General features: G+C 41.4%; 1 protein-coding gene across 1 annotated transcript in view; it reads right to left on the bottom strand.

The window, feature by feature from the left end:
* si:ch211-106h4.4 (MAM and LDL-receptor class A domain-containing protein 1) overlaps positions 1-22,302 on the bottom strand; it is a 45,416-nt gene that overhangs the window by 1,608 nt on the left and 21,506 nt on the right. The window contains exons 27-45 of the mRNA XM_050032325.1: positions 21,626-21,717; positions 21,382-21,549; positions 17,550-17,747; positions 17,322-17,430; positions 16,521-16,643; positions 14,254-14,353; positions 13,896-14,055; positions 12,715-12,829; positions 12,427-12,570; positions 10,456-10,643; positions 9,915-10,080; positions 7,245-7,463; positions 6,070-6,248; positions 4,480-4,717; positions 3,923-4,082; positions 3,721-3,835; positions 1,805-1,925; positions 1,459-1,555; positions 1,278-1,353 (exon numbers count right to left, since the gene is read on the bottom strand). Coding sequence (XP_049888282.1) covers positions 1,278-1,353; positions 1,459-1,555; positions 1,805-1,925; positions 3,721-3,835; positions 3,923-4,082; positions 4,480-4,717; positions 6,070-6,248; positions 7,245-7,463; positions 9,915-10,080; positions 10,456-10,643; positions 12,427-12,570; positions 12,715-12,829; positions 13,896-14,055; positions 14,254-14,353; positions 16,521-16,643; positions 17,322-17,430; positions 17,550-17,747; positions 21,382-21,549; positions 21,626-21,717 — 2,768 coding nt within the window. The remainder of the gene's footprint in view (positions 1-1,277; positions 1,354-1,458; positions 1,556-1,804; positions 1,926-3,720; positions 3,836-3,922; positions 4,083-4,479; positions 4,718-6,069; positions 6,249-7,244; positions 7,464-9,914; positions 10,081-10,455; positions 10,644-12,426; positions 12,571-12,714; positions 12,830-13,895; positions 14,056-14,253; positions 14,354-16,520; positions 16,644-17,321; positions 17,431-17,549; positions 17,748-21,381; positions 21,550-21,625; positions 21,718-22,302) is intronic.

Below are 22,302 nucleotides of genomic sequence, written 5' to 3'. Positions count from 1 at the left end.
TTGTCAATGGCACTGTGCGTTCTTACGCGCGTCTCCAGCTCGCGCCAGCCATCCATGTTGGAACGGTGTGCATTTGATTTCTCATGATCCTGGAGTGTGAGAGTGAGTCGTTCCCACATTCTGAAACCCCCGTCAGTGAGACTGTGATTTCGCTTGCCAAATAGGGTACAGCAGAAACAGAAAACTGAATCTGATGATTTTGAATACACTAACCATGACCTGCGTATTTTTTCTCCATTTTTCATCCTTATGAAATATCTGTCATTAGTAAAACGGCGGCGTGTTTGGCTCTGTGGGAAGTTAAAGTCCTCTATCTGAACGGGACCTCTCCGAACAATATCGATCCGTTGGTCACTGGTAATATGTTCTGGCCAACATGCCGGGTCTGTCTCTGTGAATGGCAGTGGGACTTTCTCCCTGGCTGCAGTGCTGGTGGTGGCATCTCCCTCACCTGTCTCAGTTGTGGGACTATCATCATGTGGTGCTTCAAACGATAATGTTTGGTCATCATTATCACCAGCTGTTTCAGTAGAAAGGTCTTTATTTTCACCTTCTCCCGTATTTGTTGTTTGGCTGGTGTTATGCGAGTGGGCGGCAGCCGCTGCTGTAGTCGGTGCAGCTGTTATAGATGCAGGACCAAAGAAAGAGGTCACTTTTGGAAGACTACTCACAGCTTTCCTTTTGATGTCTGCTAGTTTTCGCTTTTCAGCACCACTCTGGTATGTGCGTTTCATTTTGTAACGTTAGGGATGTTAGCTAGCTAGTTAGGTGATGGCGGGCAGTGATTTATTATTGTGTCTTCCTTGCGGCATTTATTTTTTTTGTCAGTCAGTTGGGGGCCCCCTGGTGGCCGGGGCCCGTTTCAACTGAAACGGTTGAAACATAGGTAAGGCCGCCTATGTGTCTGTTCATATCCAACAACGCAAGCAGAGGATTTTTATCTTCCCGATTGCCGCACAACACACGGGCAATATGCTTTGAAATACAGAGGACCATTGCTCTGGAGCAACAGTCCTCACTTCATTAAAACCTGTTCATCATTATGTTCATTTATGATTATTATATTTTCTTGTTTTGTCTGTTGTGTTTTCATGATTAGGAGAGAAATATTATTTGTAATAGAGTAAATGTGAAATTCTAGAGGGGAGGTTTTCACCATCAGCCTCTTCGGGTGTCTTACCTCTCTTGCACAGTCCCCGCTATGTTTATTTTTATATACGTGTTTTTAAAAGCATCTTGCGTGCTGATAAAATTCAAATTCAAAACCTCGCACTTACATCTATCTTGCAGTCAAAGAGGTCGAACGCAGGGTTCTGGTCAAGTGCGTCGTCACTTATAAGTGTCGGCCGATTCCTGAGACACACAAGCAGAAATGTCAGCGATAAATCATTACCCAGCATTCTTCAGTGTTCTTACACATCATAAATACATAAATCATTTATATGAACAATTGTTTACATTGCACTACACTTCCTGTTCAGCACAAAGAGGACGACTACGATGATGACGCCCGCCAGCAGAGTCAGACCAACAGCCAGACCTGCGGACAACGTGTCTGCACACACAGAGAGACATGATGAGAACACAACACTTGACATCACACTCCATTACACCACACTTCCCACATGCACTCTAGCTTAAAACCCTTTACTTTAAGCATTTGTATGAGAAATTACCTGATTGGGTTGTTCCAATATTTACATTTCTTAAAAAAGGTTGGCGATATTCTGTATTTTCTCACTGTGCAGCAGCTAAAGAGTGGCTGTCTGCTCAGCTGAAGTAGCTAAGGAGGGGTTTGAGTTACCATTATTATCATCAGGAGGGTCGATGGGGGGCTCGGAGTAGCAGCCGCCAGGGAGGATGGTGATGTCATCAAGAGCAACATCCCCACCCGTATTCATGCCCCTCTGATACACAAACACAAACTGCGACAAAAAAAGAAGACTTGAAATTCAGCACAGCAATCAGAGGAAGGTCCAAGATGTTGTTTGAGTTTGACTTTCTTTCATGCTATTTTACAGATATACTAAACAGGATTTTCTTAAAAAACAATGTGTAGACTCAGAACAATGTAATCCCACTCAGTCATCATTAATGGCCCACTTTTTCTGCAGTTACTCTGCCCTCTGCCTGTATTTTCTTATTTTCTGTTTTTGGGATGTTTGTGGTTGTTCACCCACCACAGCGTTTAGGTGAGGTCAGAGCTTTATAAAAAGGTAGTGACCAGGTGCCAGAACGTAAACAGCAGGCATCCAAGAGACACAGTGCCAAAAAAAAAAGTAAATGTAGTGAGGTGAAATCTGGGGTTGGCTTTTACTTTCACTGGCGAGCATGTTAACAAACAGAAAGCAGCCATCCTGCATAGTACAACTGTTGTAACTCATTTTCAATCAAACTAAAAAAATATCAGCGGTAAAAAAGTATTCAGATCATTTACTTAACTATAAGTACCAAACTACAAAAATATTTAATAATGAATAAAATATCTGCAATAAAACTCCTACCTACCTACGTACTACTGTGAGTAATAAATGATTCTATCTGACATGATTAGCTTGTTAATACTAATGCTTCAGTGTGCAAGCTGCATTTTACTTTTGCAGCTGCTTGAGGTGGAGCTGGTTGTAACTACTTTATATGCTGTTAGATCGTGTAATTCAGTGGTTCCCAAGCCAGCAGTCAGGACCTTGAAAGGGTCACGAGATTAGATGTTGAATAATTTCACCTCTTTGAGCCTAAAACAGTTGTTTATTTTAGTAATTTACTGCTGAAAAGATGGTCTTTTCACAAAACTGGGCCGTCTATGTAGAAGAAAGACGCAAATGCTTTTGAAATTGGTGCATGACCAGAGAAAACAGAGGAAAACCGCCATGGAATTCACTTTTGCTCAAGGGGTCGATAACCTACAACTACCAGAATGCACTGTGCCACAACAAACCAATAATTACTCCCACTGATGGGTGACTTAATACCTGCTGTGTCCAATTTAACACGGGAAACAACATGGCAGCTGGCTGGTTCTTGTATTACAGTTAAACAGTGAGCTATAATACGTGTCTGAAAACATTTTGGGCAAGAATAAGGCAACACATTAACAGAAGCTTGGTTCATATTTTATCAGCACTGCCCAGTTTTATCACTTGATCTCAGTATTTTTGGCCTCAGTTCTGACAATATGGTACCCACTGTCCGTTCACAAAATCTGGTAAGATGGAGGGAAGTTCACCACAGTTCATTTACACATACTACCCTCACTGTTATGATACAGAGCTGGTTGAAAATCGTCAAAGTCTCCCTTTAAATAAAATCACGAGAAATTTTGAGGGAAAATGTCAATAACTCACAACTCATAGACATCTGAAATGTGACAAGACGCCCCAACTAGATACTGTGTTTTTGCAAAGGGCCACAAGCTAAAAAGGTTGGAAACCACTAGTTTAATCTTTTACAATATGTTGTATTTTATACATGTGTAGACTTTTAAATTTAAAATCTTCATCTGAAAAGTAACTTAGAAAGTTAATAGTAAGACTCTAAGTGTAGTGGGGTAAAAAGTACATTATTTCTCTCTGAACTGTAGTGGAGTAAAAGTATAAAGAAGCAATGGAGAGTAAAAGTATGTAAAAGTAAAAGTTACTTCCCACCACTGGCAAATAGTAAAAGGTCAAACAATACAATCTGCATTCGTTCTGACGTCACCTTTCAGAAGCTCATAATTACCCAGAATGCTTCTTTGTGTTTCACAGTCACACTGGCCTCCTGCCACTTGTCTCCCTTGTCTCCTGTCTCGATCCACTTCAGAGTCCCCTCTTCGTTGTCACCAGCGTGCATGTTTCTATGAGACAGGACAGCACAAATGTTATCAGAGTACAGTTCATGTTTAATGTTGCTCCTCATCAGACACTGACGGCTGGCTGGTTACCTGTCATTCATGTACACTCTCAGAGTCCCAACGTGGCTGCCGTACATGTGGTACCAGAACTTCAGACAGTGACCTCTAGTGGACGGCTGGAACACATCACTGATCAGGAAGGACATGTCTCCCCACTCGCCCACTGAGCTGTCCACAAACAGATAGTAACCTGATGGAAACATGGCAAGAATAAAAATGAGACAGAACTTCTGTATTCATTTCATAACATTATATATACAACATCGATTCAAACAAATATGTACAGTTACAATCTTTTACATTTCTGTCCTGTTTACTGATTATAAATCGAGTCAGACTTGGCTGCTGCTGGTAGACTGTCATACGTTACAGATCTGATGATGGTGCTTTTTGTTGCTTGGTCCTGTTTGGACCTGTCACAACTACGTCCACGTCTAAAAACAAACCAAAAACTTGTCGCAGGCTCATGATTATGTATTTAGATGGTGGCATGAAGTTTCTGTTGATCTCCATAAATTAGATTCGATCACACTCACATCCATGCTGTTCAAACACAGAATCACAAAGTTACATGTACGTATTATTACCGTGTGTGGAGTTAGTGGTGTGGTCAACACTGGGACCTGTGTTGGGGTTTGGGGAGGCTCCTCTGCTGCGGAGCCAGTCCCCCTGGTCAATTCCTTCTCCCACATTGCCCCAGCTACACATGTTGGTCTCAAAGTCACAATGTCCAGGGGGAGGACACTGAGCGTCTGTCAGATGTACATCATCAAAGGCCATGTCTCCTTCCTGGGTGGGGCCAGCCTTCACACCTTCCACCACGATCTTAAACAGAAAGTGTGCAATGATTGAAACTGCTTTATCTAAATATTTACATATAATTAATTAATGTTGTAGAGGTAACCTGAGTCATATTAGATCACAATCTAGTCTCATTTTTTCCCAGCAGTATCTTCATTGATTTTAACAGCAGTAAACAAAGATAAACACGTGCACACTGCAGTATGTGCACGCATACATCCACAGACACGTAAAAGAAAAGAAACCAGAACAAAATGTCAGTGCAACCGCCTAATGTTAACACACATATAGTCCCCCCCCACCCCAATAGTGTAGGCTGAAAATAAATAAATGATGAAATGAGAAGACGATAAGTAAATAAGATAAAATGAAATAAACTAGAATGAAATAAAATAAAATAAAAATAAATACATTGAAAAAGATATATATAAATGAATGAAGAAAATAAGTAAATTAAAAAAATATATATTAAAAAAATTATACTATAAATAGACTCAAAATATCAAAAGGAATGAAGTCATTTTTAAAGTCATGGAAATCTATTTGTTTATATGATAGTTTTGTCTTTAAAGGCTGGGTTTAAAAAAAAAAAATCCCCACTCACTCCCAGTGATATCTGAATGATATAATATAATAAAATATAATATATTATAATAAAATAAAATAGAATAAAATTAAATTAAATAAAACAAAACAAAACATAATGCAAATTCAAGTGCAGAGGATTACAGATATAATTCCTACTCAATTTCACCCAAGAAAAATCTTCAAAGAGAACTGTCCACAGTGAGGTCTGTGGATTGCTTGGAGGAAGTGAGATTTATATTTACGCATTTGTAATTTTAATGACCTAATTCTTTAAATGAGACACAAGTCCAAACGGACACTGGTTTAAAAGTTCCTAATGTTTATTACAGGATTACATAAAATGTTGTGCTTAAGCCACATGGAAAAAAATAATATCTGGATTTATCTCCATGTACAGTGGTGGACATACACAGAACCTTTACTTTATAAAATATAAACACAATAACAGTAGCAATACAAAGTCCTGCATTCAAAATGTTATTTTATTGTCAGATAAAATTTTAATTATCAGGAGAATTCAGGTACTGAGTAAAAGTGCTGTTGGATGAAGCATAATCTGCAAAGTAACTACAGAGGTCAACACAATGCAGTGAGGAAAAAGTACTATAAAGTGGCATCAAATGGAAACACTTCAGTAAAGTACATGTAGCTCAGAAACTGCACTTAAGCACAATACTTGAGTGAATGTACTTTGTAACCTCCCACTATCGTTGATGTATATCTCTTTCCCCCCAAATGACTCTGTATCATTACCACTTAATGTTTTGGGTGGATGTTTTGTGACTTACCCTGTACGGCTGGACCCGAGGCAGAAGTGACGCCTGAGCGAACCTCCACAGCCGACCCTGGTCTCCTGTCTGAGAGAAGATCAGAGCCTCCTTCCCTTCTTTGCTCCACTGGTAAACATTAAGCGTCCCCATTCCTCTGCCGTACATGTGGTACCACAGCTGCACACAAGCTCCTTTGCCTGAGGGAAAACACACAGCATATAATAAAATATCACAGAGAATATCCACCACTTAGATGTCCAGATATGAGTGTCTTTTAGAGAAAATACTGTGATTAAGTACACATTTAAAGTACTTGTACTCCACTACATTACAGATGGAAATATTGCTCCTTTCCCACTACAGCTGGAGCTACTTTACAAATTAACTACCCAACAGTGTATGAAATACACTGACAGATTAATCATTTGTCATTTTTTTTACTGAACATTTCATGTGAGGATTTGCTCTTTTTTCTACATTAAGTACTTTTATACTGATACTTTTTTTTGTGCTCAAATCTTTATTAAAACAATTTTTGTAACACTGACATGTCAGTTACAACAGCATAATAAGATAACTGAAAAATAATAATAGCTAACGAAACAAAACCTGCTTGGGTAAATACACATTTTTACACCCTTAAGCAGTAGTGTATCTATTGATTATTATTCCAGTCCAGTGTCGTCTTTTTGAGTCTTGTATAAAGTCCATTTTTCACATTTTCTTTCTAGTTGTGCTTCTTGTAGTCTCATCAGAGTGTCAATTTCTCCATTAAAAAGATTTCTACCTTTATACTGATGCTTTTAGTACATTTTCCTGATTAAACTTACATACTTTTACTTAAGTAACAATTTCAGTGCAGGAGTTTACTCAGCAAAAAGTCATCGTTAAAATTAATACACTAGAAAATATTTTAAAAACCTAAAAAGCCTGTTTATAGTGCAGAGAAAGGAGGGATATCCCAGGGCCATCATCTCTATTAAGACATTTAAATAAATGTTTTGGTCCTGTTAGGATGTGACTCAGTGTGGGGAGGAGTACATGTCAGCATAAATTGTGAAATAGAGCTTATTCTCAATTTAATTGCTGTACTATCTTGATAATTCTTGGAAAACAGGGGTGGAACAGAGTCTATGGCAGCATAATGTTGATGATCTCAAAGGAAATCACGCACACACTGGACTTTGTCTCACCTGCTGGGTACAGTGGTGAAGACATTTTAGCTTTCTGGCCAGCGCGGTCGCTATCAGAGGAGGGCAGGTAGTAGTAATGGCCCATGGGTGTGTTGGTGGTGTGATCATTGTCTGGGCCAGTGTTGGGGTTGTGGGTGGAGCCTGACTGTCTGACCCAGTCAAAGTCATTGCCAGTCTGCTGCTGCCAGTTACAGCTCCCCTCCTCGAAGTCACACACGTCTGTAAGATAACGTTTTATGATGCATTATAACAAGCGCAACAATATCAAATCCAAATAACTTCATTTATGCATTAGGAACTTATTTTGTATAAAAAATGTCTGTGGATACACAACATATAACCAAACAACAATATACAATGAAAATAATTCCAACAGTGTGCACACATGCATCTATGCCTTGCTTCTTTTTAATAATAGTAATAATGGTCTATCTATCTATCTATCTATCTATCTATCTATCTATCTATCTATCTATCTATGTCTGTGAATCCACTTGGAAATGATATGCCTTTTACCAAGAGGCCACTCTCCCCCCAAACCTCCTTTTGTATGAACACCATCTGACCAGCAGAGTGAGCTACAGAGCTTGCAACTAAAAAGTATGCATACAGTTTGTAAGGAATAAAAATGCTGAAATTGTTGTGCAAACACTGTGCATGGGATTCAGTTTTTAATCTAAATGGGATGTTAAACAGCAGCTTAGAAGGTGCTTCAAAATGTTTGCTGTCCTGCATTTGTGACTTTGTGTTTCTGTTTCCTTTGAGGACCCTGGAGGCTACGTCACTCATAATAAATTGTAATGTATTTTTCCTCTTACCTGCAGCACTGTTTATCAATCTAGATTATTTTGGTGTGAGTTGCAGAGTGTTGGAGATATCGGCTGTGAAGATGTCTGCCTTCTGTTGAATATAATTAATGATCAATACTGCAGATTTTCCTTCTACCAAACTACACCCTCCAGCCGCATCACTGCACAGCACAAGATGTAAACATTAAAGGCGTTTTCAAAAGAAAAAGTCAAAGTTCATTTATTTGTCTCCCTTGGGAGAAATTTGGTTTAGAGACAGGGTATTGCTGCATAAATAGCAAGAAACGTACAAACAAAAATACGTAAAAGACAGTAAAACATTCAGCATTAAAAACATACTGGTAACCAGATAGGGACCAATGTGCAAAAAGATATTTGCTCATCTGAGCTGTGCAATTTGCCATGCCTACTAGTTGAAATTAAAGTGCTGGTACACATTAGAGTGCTGGTACATATTTAAAGTGCTGGTTCATATCAAGGTGTTAATACACCGTATACAATACACAATACACAATACCTCTACATTTGCTCATTAATGAGCTTGACTGACAACGGGACAAAGGAATGTTTGTACAGGTTGTGTTTACATAAGGGAACCCTGTACCTTCTCCCTGAGTGCATTAGTGAGTATTCGTTGAACAAAACATGAGAACTGTCATTTAAAATGTTTTTTGCCTGAGTGATGACGGCCTGACTGAACAGTTCCTGAGGGTTAAGGGGGGGTGACCCATAATCTTACCCGCTACTCTGACCAGGTTGAGAATCTGAGTTTTTGATTTGACATTTAGGTTCCCAAACCAGCTGGTGATACCGTACCGTAAAATGGACTCTATTGTTGCTCTGTAGAAAATTAGCATTATGTTTCTGCAGACACCGAACAACCGAAGTCTACGCAGAAAGTGGAGGCGCTGATGAATTCTGGTACAGACAGTGGCTACCTGTGTCTGCCAGCTCAGGTCACTATCAATATGAATGCCTAGGTACTTGAAAGAAGTCACCTGATTAATGTTATTACCATGTATGGTCACAGGGCTTCGATCACCGAGGTCACAGGGCTTCGATTTCCTCGGCTCATCATGAGGTAGCTCAATGGTGCTAGGCGAGCTAGCAGTAGACACATACCGCCTTCTGCACAGTGACACAGTTGGCGGATGTAGATTGGTAGAAAGAAAATAGTTCCTACAGGAAACTGCTCACACAACAAGGTCTGATGATTATCTTGAGTAAGCAGGTCATGATTTCTGGAAAGAGACGTTGCTGTTAATGTCTTTAAATGTAATTTTTTGGGGCATTTTGAGCCCCACGAGCTGAGTGTCATCTAGTTCCATTATATTTGAGAGAAGGCAGACATCTCTATGGCCTCCAACGCTCGGCAACTCACACCAAAACAGTCTAGCTTGATAGATAGCACCACAGGTAAGAGGAAAAATGTGATAAATTAGATATATCAGACTTTGGCTACATTGACAATACTTGTTCAATCAATTCAATGTTGGTTTTTGGTCTTCTCATTAGATTGCTGGCAGTAAGAAATATAGAGAACATAGCAAGGCTTACCCTCTAAATGTAGCTGTATCAAAACATCCCTATCAAGAGTCGATCACATAATAGTGTCTAAATAATGAATGCTAAACAAATGAGAGGTTTGGAAGAAGTAAAGGAGGAAGATATGGTTGAGTGGATATGATTTACAAGGGAAAATATTGTGCACTGACTCCCTCTTTTTACAGTTATTCTGCTCCGTCTTTAACTTGTAAAATTATTAAATACTGAATCATTTCCAAAGCTCTGGAAAATACAATCTAGTCTAGTGAACCAACATGAAGTATGCCCAGTGTTTTTCCAGCCTCAGACTTATTACCTGAGGCAGGACATGGTCCACTGATGAGGGAGATGTCATCAATGGCTATGTCTCCAGCCTCACCCCCCACCGTAGCCTCCAAAATCAGTTGGTGGACTTTCTGCACAGTCACATGGCTCTGCACCAGCAGCCACTCGTCCCCTTGATTTCCTGATTTTTGCCACACCTACAGGAAAGACAGGAGGCTGATTCACTTGTCACAATGAGGATGTGAGGAGGTTTTTTTGCAACACCGTGCGCTGAAACTGTGCAGCTTGCACTCATTATTATACAATGCATTAATGCTATTTTGCAATCAGTGTTTCACAACTTTGTGAAAAGTATAATAACAGAGAGAGAACGCGGTGGGAGCTGTCACAAATATTTCTCAATCAACCTCACGGCCGTTTTTCTGCCACTGTAGTTAAGGGAAGTATGGTGTCCAGACTCAAAAACAATAATTGATGAAAAAAAAGTGGCCTTCCCTGACCTCTGTGTATCTCTAAGCTTAGTTAAACATCAAATAAAACTAATAAAACTATTAATTTAATGCATGTTTTACCTCCGTTTTCTTCAAAGAATCAGCTGTTTGTAGAAGCAGCCTCAAGGAGCCCACAGTAGCTCCAAACATGTGGTACCAAAATGTGAAACAGTATCCGTTTTCACCAGCAGGCGGCAGCAGTGAGGACTTCAGCTGGGCCTTATCTCCCTTTACACTGGGTCGGGAGCTCTCGATGTAAAGGTATTTCCCTGTGAGAAAGCATAAACAGTCATTCTACACTTTTCTGGCTTTTGATGCATTAAAAGACATGTGCGCATGCGACTCCTTGTCACAGGATGCATAAAACTATGCGCTGTGAGGAGTTCAAGCAAAGAGTGATTTTTATTTTAACATGTTGTAAGGGCCTGAAGAGGTGAAACTATCCAGTATTTAACAAAAAAGAGAGAAACGGCTTTATAAAGTAAAAAATGGGTGGTAGAATGTATTTTCTTTCTTGTTTATGACCCTGGTTATCATCCTACAACCTCTTAGATCCATTTTGTGACCCCTTGGGGTGCCTCTGCCCCCAGGTTGGAAACCACCTTATACTTTGTAGCACGGGTGTAAGTTTTATTTCAACGCTGGGGGTGTGGGAGACATATAAAACAGGAGGTTTGGGGGTCCTCCACCAGAAAGTTTTGAGCATCAAACACTTATTTCCTGCATTCCGGTGAATTTTTACTCAGGGCTCTGTACCTCTTCAGCACCAATTTATGGTGTACATGTCCTCTGCTACTTTCATTTTTATAATGGAGGGGGACAAATGCACATGTCATAAATAAGGAGGGGGAGGTGTCCCCTGCATCCCCCTGAAATCGACACCTTTGCTTATCAGTTTAAGGAGAGACAGTGTAACAAAAAGTAGATAACACAATCGTCCTGTCACATATATAAAGTCGAATGCATGAGAAACAAAATAAACCATTGCCATGTCCTTAAGTGACCAGTATGGTATGACCAGTGTGACTGTGGCATGACTGTATGACTGAAATTATACAGTCAGTTTTCTGTCTTTATGACTTACCAAAGTTTGGCCATGAAAAATTCTCAACATAGGCATTTCAGTACTAAATGTAATCAAGATGTGCACAATGGTATTATTTAGTTATCTGTGTAATGTTCTAAAATACTGCTCGACAAATGCGGGATTCATACTTCTGCTTCCACATAGAGCCGACACCGTACCCTACACTGTAGCCTGATGTGCACCCCCCCCAGAAATGTAACCACACGTTGCGGCGACGCAGACCTCCCGTATATTTTTGTAAGCTGAAACCATTTCCCTCAGTGGAAACGAAGCTTTTACAGTATCTACTTTTATTTCACAGATCATAAACAATAAATTGTGAAGACAGTAAAGCCTCCACGAAAAAAGCATTTTAAGTCTTGTGTGTAATATATCCTTATGAATTATGCTTCAGGATTATCCTGACTTTATATGAGCAGAGGAAATCTCCGCTCGTCGCTAGACTAATTCATACAATCTAAAATGCCATAGGCTTATGCTAATAATATTAGCATGTTGTATTTGTTTGGAAAACGTGTTTAGTATAAGACAGTTGTTTTGTCAGTGAACCTTGTGAGTTGTAATGGAGCAAAATTACATACCGTTACCTTTGTTAAATGCTGCTGTTGTCCCTGGCTTCATATGAGTAGAGGAAAATTCTGCTAGCCGCTAGGCTAATTTATACAATGTAAAATTCCATAGGCTTGTGCTAAAAACATTAGCATGTTGTATTTGTGGGGAAAATGTGTCCAGCAAAAGACAAGTGCTTTGTCTGTGAATGCTGTGAGTTATAATGAAGCCGCTTTGCATACTTCTAATTGAAATTATTGCTATTAAGCCATGTTTAAAGTTTTTCAGGTGTGTTTTGAATCAACAAAACTTTACAGCACTTCACAGAAACCCCGCCACTGACTAGTGTTTTGGAGGTGTAACTGCAGAGTGACACAGACACATCACCACAGAAGATAGTTTGAAATAAAAGTGACCTTTGCCGGTAGTGTGGTCTCCTGCAGGCCCGGTGTTGGGGGTTTCAGTGGGACCAGAGCTGCTGAGCCAGTCCCGCTCATCTTCAGCCCCCTGAACCCAAACACACCGTCCATCTTCAAAAGAACAGCCACAGGCCGACAGAGCTGAGGTGAGAAAGATAATTAAAAAATGAGCCACCTTTCCTCCCTGACGCTCTCTTCTATAGATTTTCAACAGAATGAACAATTTATGAACGACTGCTCATGTCTAATACATTCACATGTAATGGTGATGGACACCTTACTCACCAGGTGGTTGGTAGGATTTTTCACAGTTTAGAAAAGAGATGTCGTCCACAGCAACAATGTGATCTCCAGCAGTAGTGTCTGTCTGAGTCACTTTATTCATGCTACTGAACCATACCTAAGAATAGAAATGCTTACATTCATATTTTTGAAGGATCGGTGTCCTGAACAACAAACATTACACATACTGCACTTGAAAACCATATTCCTGGACATATTCGGGAGAATATAATGTAGTTTTCAACATTTACAGACCATCCTCACCCTCATGCTCACGCTACACTGCTGACGCTGATTTGATATACATTTGCTTTACCTATTTTTTTTTCCTAATAAATAGTTTTGTTCAACAAAACATGGCCCCATGAGCCCTGCTGTGAGAGTATTATAGCTACAGTAAATTGAATGCAGTCTAATATATAGTAGTCCTGCAATAAATCCTACCTGCACAAAGGCTAAAATGTCTTACAAAGGTGCTGGATCAACTTTATGGTCATGTTAGAAGCTGCGGTTTGCATTGCTTCTGGCACATGGAGTTAGACTGAGTGATGTTTATAATATTCAGTCTATCACTATTGATATAAATATGGTGGACAAAACATTAGAAACACTTCTCAGTATAACAAGGTATAATTAAACAGCATTATCACCTCTCTTTCAATAAAAAAACGAACATTATAACCTTCATGAAGAGAGGATTTATTGCAGGATAAATGTTTTAGACGGCTATAGTTTTAAATACATGCACTTAATAAACTGGTGACTGGTGTGTGTCCATAGCTATTGAGCAATATAGTGCATACCAACAAGAATATAACAGGATTGTTGCTTTTTATACTATACTAAAGACGCATTACTTGTCAAAGTTTGCAGTACATGGAAAATATTAAATATGTTTCAAAATATATTGTGCATTTACGTATTTTCAAAATGGATGTTTATGTATAAGATCTATAATCACTGTGGATATACAAATGGGTGTGTGGTGGGGTGTTGGGCCACCACAAGCTGCCCTGACAGTCCAAAATCTCCCATAGGTGTTGAACTAGATTGAGATGTGGTGATCATTAACTAATTAAATGTTTTGTCATACTCATCAAACCATGCAGAGAGCCCTCGTGCCCTGTGTGCAAGCTTCCTACATTAAAACTGTTCAACTGTTGAGTGGATCTACGAGCACACACCTTATAAGGCTGCTGGTGCAGGCCTACAGGCAGATGCTCTGGGGTCCAATCGGAGACAGTGTTGTGACTGCGTGACCACAGGATTGCTTCACTCCCCTCAGCTTGCTGCATAAGCACTCTGAGTGACCCAGCTCTCTCTGCACTGATGTGGAAGTGAAACCTGCGTTGAGGAAAGAAGGAAGGAAGAAGGGGAGAGCGTTGGATTGGGAAGAGAGTTGCGTGGTAGCAAGACGGGGGCGGTGGGGGACATTGAGCAATTCATACTTGAAAAATTTGACTGTATCAAAACACATATTCTACAGACACTAGGGATGATAATGACAGAAATGTGGACATCAATGTTGTGGTCAGTACTTACAGTATCTGGCAGTATGGGGATGAAGGGGGGAGTGGGGGGCTCTGGAGACGGACCTCACTCTGTATGGACTCCCGACTGAAATTCACTCTCATGTAGTAGCCTGAGAACGAGGGAAAACATCCTGAATCAAAAAAGTTGACTCTTAACTGCAAACCACCAAAGTAAATGTTGGCATTGTCAGTTTCTGCAAACCACAGATACTGTATATAATCATAAGTGCCATGTCTTAGACAACTGGACTTGCTTGAGTTTCTTGAAGACGTTTCGCCTCTCATTCAAGAAGCTGCTTCAGTTCTAACGAACTGGCGCAGAGTCAAACTCTGTGTGGGTGTGAACCCTTACAGAGTCATTGAGGTCACATGTGAGTCACTGACCCACTCATCCATCTGTGTAAAGTTAGGGTTAGATGGGTCCAGGTGAGAATGGGTGTTACTGTAAGTAGTCTGGGAGGGGATCCCAAGACTGCATTGTAAGTTGGTGATAAATGGTGTTGTAGGCCAACATAGATGCCCCATGCCTCTTACAAACCATCTGTCTTCTCTGGCCAAGATGTGAACATTGCTGTCCTTGAAGGAGTGTCCCTTCTCCTTTAGATGTAAGTGGACAGCTAAGTCTTGACCTGACAAGTTGGCTCTCCTTTTTTGGAGACACGGATATATACATTTTGTGATGTTACATTATTATTTAGCAAATATGTTGAAATTTTATGTTTCTAGAATGCTGTGGTGAATCTGTGGTTATGTTTAGGCAAAAAGAACACTTGATTATGGTTAGGGAAATACCATCCATCCATCCATTTTCATCCACTTATCCAGGGCCAAATCACGGGGGCAGCAGGCCAAGCAAAGCACCCCCAACCCTCTCCCTAGCAATGCTTTCCAGCTCCTCTTGAGGGACCCCAAGGTGCTCCCAAGCCAGATGAGATATGTAATCCCTCCTGGGTCTGCCCTGGGGCCTCCTACCAGTTGGATGTGCCCGAAACACCTCTAACAGGAGGCACCCAGGTGGCATCCTGATCAGACACCCAAACCACCTCAACTGACCCCTTTCGACACGAAGGAGCAGCGGCTCTACTCCCTCCAGATGTCTAAAGTCCTTACCCTATCTCTAAGGCTGAGCCCAGCCACCCCACGGAGGAAACTCATTTTGGCCGCTTGTATCCGCGATCTTATTCTTACAGTCACTACCCAGAGCTCATGACCATAGGTGAGGGTTGGGACGTAGATGGTCCAGTAAATTGAGAGCTTTGCCTTCCGGCTCAGCTCCCTCTTCACCACAACAGTCCAGCGCAGTGCCTGCATCTCTGCAGAAGCCGCATCAAGCCGCGAATCCATCTCACACTCCATTCTACCTTTACTTGTAAACAAGACCCCAAGATACTTAAACTCCCTCGTTTGAGTCAGTAACTCTCCCCCAACCCGGAGGGGGCAATTCAGCAGAGAACCATGGCCTCAGATTTGGAGGTGCTTAATCTCATCCTGACCGCTTCACACTCGGCTGCAAACCACCCCAGTGCATGCTGGAGGCCACGGTGTGATGAAGCCAACAGAACCACATCATCTGCAAAAAGCAGAGACGCCATTCTGAGGTCCTCAAACCGGACCCCTTCCTCCCCCCGGCTGCACCTCGAGATCCTGTCCATGAATATCACAAACAGGATTGGTGACAAGGGACAACCCTGGCGGAGGCCAACACCAACAAGAACATGTTTGACTTTACACTGAGTATATGGACGCAGCTTTCACTTTGGTCATACAGGGACTGGATGGCTTGTAGCAGTGACCCCGGTACCCCGTAATCCTGCAGTAAATATCATAGTTTGGCTTTAAGTACCCAGTTTTAGTTGGCATAATATTATGGTTGGGAATGCCACCGTGTGGCTGAAAACAACTGGTTTTGGTGGAGCAGTCACAGCTGGAAATGCCACCAATGTCTCTCTACAAAACAACCGTTTTTTTTGTTATTAGGTATCAAACTGTGGCCTTGCCAACTGTGTCATGCAATCCACCATCCCCTCCACCTCCTGATGACAAGGTCAGCTCATATACAGATAATCAGAACGATGTCACTTTAGAAATGTTGATATGGTTTGCAGAAACGTACAATGCCAACATTTTCCTCTAGCAATTGGGTTGCTCTTAAACATGCAGTGTAGTTACGAAGATTTCAGGGCCATGTAATCTAACATGGTTCCCCTTGAATCCTTGTTCTGCCAGTCCATTAAAACCAGTCAACTATTCAATCAGTGAATAAGCCACTAAAGTTACCTGTGTTTGTAGTGTGATCAGTGGGCGGCTTGGTGTTGTTACTGGCTTTGTGTCTCTGCCACCTACTCTGTCCATCACTGGTGTCAGTCCACTGGCACTGGTTACTCTCAAATGCGCACCCACCTTAGAGTTTAAGGCAAGATGTTAGTAATACTGCAGAATGAATGAATCACATGCTTCTGAATGTTTTTTTTTTTTCCACAATAATCTGCTTTTGTTACAAATTGTGCGACAGAGTAAAAGAAAGTTTGTTATTCATAGAAGTATGAACTTTATATAAAACTTGGTCTTGGGGTAGAATAGGTTGACTTCTCTGTGAGAGAATCAGTAGCGAACCTGAAGGTCCGAGCGAGCACAGCCTTTGATGCTAACGCTAGCAGCCAATCTCGTCAAGCCACACTCGTCCAGGTGTTCAGACACAAACTAAGCAAGTCTATCCATGACCGACTGACTAACTGTTTTACAAAATGAACTGCAATGGACTGCAGTACAGCATTGGTGGTAGAGGACAAGGGGACAATTGTGTCCAAAATCCAGCAGCTTTACTACTTTGCCTACTCTGCCAAAATTCAATTGAACTGAATTTTTTTTAAATACTTTCACAGCAAAAGTTGATGTATGTGATTAATTTAGATTAATTAATCACAGAGCATCTAATTAATTCGATTAGTTTTTTTTAATCGCTTGACTGCCCATATTGTAAGACATTGTACACTAATGACAAAATGGTAGAGGCATTTGTACTGCAGGCCTCTACAGCCTGTTTTAGATGGATGCAGTCGATGGAACACGCAGCCTCACCACAGCCATCCTCGTCCTCCCCCTTTGGGCAGTCTGGGTGATAATCACACTGTAAAGTAGCCAGAATACACACTTCTCCAGCTGACCGCCAACAGTAAAACTCATTATCCTGCAACACCAAAAAAAGAGAACAGTAGCTTTGGATTATTTTCAACAGGTTAATAGGATTACTTAATGTGTCACAGAATTGCTTTTGCAGACATGAGTTTATTATGTGAAGTAGTTTACCTGACAGGGGTGGGTTGGTGTGGTCGAGGTTGCGGGCGTGGCTGGAGAAGTGACAGAAGATGTAGGTGGGGCAGAGGTGGGTGATGTGTCAGGCAGTTTGTTGTTTTCAGGGTCAAATAAACACTCCCTGGAGAAAGAGATGTCGTCCAGTGCAACCAGCCCTCTGAGACCCTCACCTCGCTCGTATCTGAAGACAATCTGAAAAGGTGACAATCTTAAACTAGGATAACCACCTCATGGTTGTATGCCTCCATGGACCAGTCAAGTTGCAGTTACAGACTACAGACGAACTCATATGTAGTAAAGATAATAGACAATACTTCAAATATAAATGCTGCTGCAAAGGAGCGACATATTCTAACATGGATGCTTCACACACATCTTTACCTCATCAGCACAGAAGATCTATACAATCAGCACAGTTTCAAGATGGGAACCCAAGATTAGTGTCAACAGTTCAATATCTTTGTTCAAATATCTTTTGTTCCTGAGTTTTGGTGTTCAATAGAGGCCAGTAAAGTGTTTTTTTCAGAACATTATGATGTCACAGCAAAGTTCACCTTTAACCTTTTGGTTATAAAACATCATCACTTAATTTTCTATCCTACGAGACATTTGTGTCAAATGTTATCATAATTAGTGAGGGTGGGGGGTAGTATCACAATATTTTTGTGTGGCAGTATCGTATCATCATACAGTGCCAAGTATTGATATTTTTACTATATAAATTATCATTATTACAAATACAAATAAAACTTTAGGTAGCCTACTAGAATAATATAATCAAATGCTTTTTCAGCCCATTAGACATATTTTGCTGTGGCAAAAAAAGTGAGATGAAGAAATTAAAAACTTTATCTTATAAGATAAAACAGATGTTGACAAAGTTTTCCTTAGGTAGTATGATTTACAGTTGAATTGCAAATTTTTTTTATCGCAATACTCAGCATATCGCAACATATTTTTAATCGCAATAATATTGTATCTCAACTTAAGTATCGTGATAATATTGTATCGTAGATCCTCTGGTGATTCCCACCCCTCATAATTAACATATAAGTTCTTGAAATATGGCCGAAAACGTGTGATCACCAAATTCTAATCAGTTCATCCTCAAGTTTAGGTGGGCGTTTTTGCCAAATTTGATGAAATTCCCTCAAGGCCTTCTTGAGATATCGCAATCATAAGAGTAGGGCAGACAGACGGACAACCCAAAAACATATGCCTCCGGCTACGGAGTTATAAAAACTACCGTCTTACATTGCTGCTACTTTTTATTTCTGCTTTAATTTTATTTCTGGGTGACCAAACGCATAATTAACAAAGTCTTGAAATAAAGTCAAGGCCAATTTGCAAAAAGCTAAAACTACACATTCATTCATTCATTCATTTACATAACCGCTTATCCTGTTAGGGGTCGCGGGGTGGCTGGAGCCCATCCCAGCTGACATTGGGTGAGAGGCAGGGTACACCCTGGACAGGTCAATAGATAGATAGCCTTTATTGTCCCATGGGGAAATTTGTTTTCACAATCTGTCACAACATTTGGATAGACAAAACACCACCAACAAACACCACCAAACATTGAACAACATATGAATACACACACAATGCACAAACACCACCAGACATTGAACAACCGACACATATATCACACTCAGGAGGGCTGGGTCCATACAAGGTTATTGGGGGCCAAGGCTAACACGTAGAGACAGACAACCATTCACACTCACATTCACATCTTTGGACAATTTAAGGTGTGGATACACCAAACCGACATCAAAGAACTAGCGGCGACAAAAGCCAACTATTGCGTCATCTACGTCGCCTCACGTCGCCCTGTGTCAGTTGCATTTGAACACACTACACGGACTACATCCAATGGCCAAGTGGCACGTACGTTCTGCGCCTGTGTGAGAGACAGTGGAATGAGAGAGTGATACATCCTGACAGCCGAGGGGTTTCCTATCTGTGTAGCCGAGCACCGCAGCACCTCCAAGGACTATTACATCCAGATGGTCCCGGTGTTTCCTCCGCAGGCTCCACTTCACTCAACTTCACTCAGCTGCCCAATAAACCTGCTGCTTCTTTCCACTTTAACCTGAATAACAAACCAGGGCTCGGTGCTCCGGTTGGATCCAAACGGAGAGCTGGGGCTAGCTGGGAAGCTAGCGGAGGCTAACTGGCTGTGCTTCCCTCCGGTCATGCTGCTGCTAACGGTCCGCTAGCCGCTCCCAGCTAGCTCCGGTTTGTTATTCAGGTTAAAGTGGGAAGAAGCAGTGGGTCTGTGGGCAGCTGACTGAAGTGAAGCCTGAGGAGGAAGCACCGGTGAGCCCCGGTTTGACTACAGGCAGATTCACTCGCTACAGGGGCGAGGAAATAAAACCTGAACAGCCAATCAGAGTGATCTCTCTCATCGACAAGCTCTGCCGCCGATTCAATATGCTCAATCGGCCGAAAAGCCACCGAAGCCGACGCCAAAGTGCCGACGGTGCGGGACACACCGCAAAAACTAGGCTGACAGACGCTCACCGACGGCCCGACTTTGGTCGACGGCCGACCGTCGGCTTGGTGTGTCAGGGCCTTTAGAGTCACCAATTAACTTAATGTACATGTCTTTGGACTGTGAGGGGAAACCGGAGAACCTGGAGAAAACCCACGCTGACACGGGGAGAACATGCAAATCTACACGTACAAATTCCTGGCTCCCACACCCTGGTTTCAAACCAGGAACCCTCTTGCTGTGAGGCAACAATGCTCAACAATGCTGCTTAAACTATACAATAATGATAATATGAATAATTTTAGTAATGTTAGTATAAAGCACTTTTCAGAGAAGTCATAAAATCATCAGGCTTTAAAAGAAAATGTAAAGAGCAATTTGGTGTATCAAAACAAATACAGCGTATGAAAAGGTACGAATGTTTTAAAGCAAATTAAAATCAGTCAACGGAAAACTCGATAATAGTTTAAAATAGATAGTAAAAGTATTAGTCATAGATAATATATTGTAAAACCGAAAAGGCGTTCTGATAAAAGTATGTTTTAAGACAGGACTTATAGGAGATCCCTGACTCAGACTTCCTTGGGTCGATCGTTCTAGGGTCTTGGGGCGCTCTGTTGGGCCTCTGACCTCTGCCTGAGGATCTCTAAGTATGTACCGGTGCATATGGTACCAAGAGGTCAGAGATAAAGCAGGGAGAGAGGCTTTCTAAACTACCTTTTATATTTATCAGTGCCATTCATATGAATCTATTTAAACCTGCATTAATTGATTTTTTTGGCCAGCTGGGGGCAGTTTTTAGCAAACAGTTGCTTATTTGAACATTGAGCAGACCTGGAGTTGTGTTTCTGGCTGCTTTAGGAAGCAAAGTCCCATTCCACTCTCACTGTAGGTTAGATTTGCTGTCCCCTAACTCCACAGTAAGAAATCAGGCTCCTATAAGTTCAGTCTGACATCTGGTGCTGAGCAGGTAGTGTGGAGTGGTTTATTTATTTTTTAACTTTTTTTTTTGTTGCAGAAAACAGTTGCCTGCTGCAGCTGAAAACGATGAGAGCGACGAGAGTGAACCAAAACAGTAAAGTTATGAGCTGTAAAACCAAATAAATAATAATTCTCTGTGGGTTTGTCAACATGAGCAACATCTTTCACATTACATGTTGTCATTCAAACCACTGCTCACTTTAAAATACTGATCGGAGGAGCTTTAAAAATGTTTCCTTTTTGTATACACGTGAGAGAGTTACCAATCTGACAACATTTTCATGAATGAATCCCTGCTTAATGCAGCTGTCGTCCATCATTTAATTACCTGTCTCCTTCCTCACTGACCTTGCTATTGTCTGAGGAGGAGAATGTGACCTCTGCTCTCTGCCAGCTGTAACTCTGAGCTGTACCCCTGAGCCATAACATGGTGTCGTCACTACCAGACTGTCGCGTCCTGGACTGGGCCATCAGTCTGGCTGGAGCATCATCCAGGCTGAAGTAGAAGAATCTCACCTGCATGGATACAATAACAGTCATCACAGCTCTTTTGTAAGGATGTAACATGCTACGTACACATACATTTACCCACAGTGCAGTTATAGCTGGGTAATAATGTTTTGGAGAGGATCTCTGACGCCTGACCCTTCTCAGTCAGGTCAGTCCCAGGGATGATATAGTGACCTGTATAATGAAATTGGAAAGGTATAAGTAAAGTATAGCATTACTGATCAAGAACACTTTAGTCAAAGAAAACTTTATTTCCATTTGCAGTATTATATTTGGCAGTATGGCTCTGTTCAGGGGCCTCTCTTCCCTTCCTAGGCCTACACAGAAAGCCTCTTCCACGTGCCTACGTGGAAAGCCTAAGGCAGAGAGAGCACACCTCTCTGCCCTTCCACGCGCTTACATGGAAAGTCTTGAGGTAGAGAGAGCAAACCTCTCTGCCCTTCCATGTGCAAACGAGGAAAGCCTGAGACAAAGAGCACACCTCCTGCCTTTCCATGTGCCTACATGGAAAGCCTGAGGCAGGGAGAGCAGCAGTAAAGACCCCCCAGGAACAGAACAGAGCAGCATCAATGACAAACAGAAACGGCACTGATAAGTCAGACACAACATAAAAAGGAGGAGCTGGGTGGAGGCAGGTTGCAAAGCGGCTTGCACACGAAACAGCAACAGTAGGCAGGCCAGAGCAGTTTAAATAGGGCGCCCTGAATGAGATTTACCTATTGGTTGCACAGAAAGGAATCATGTGATCTGTCAGCTGAC

The sequence above is a fragment of the Epinephelus moara genome, chromosome 21 (genome assembly GCF_006386435.1).
Source record: "Epinephelus moara isolate mb chromosome 21, YSFRI_EMoa_1.0, whole genome shotgun sequence".
NCBI lineage: Eukaryota > Metazoa > Chordata > Actinopteri > Perciformes > Serranidae > Epinephelus > Epinephelus moara.
Note: the sequence above shows the minus strand (reverse complement) of the source record. Positions and strands in the feature narration are given on the sequence as shown.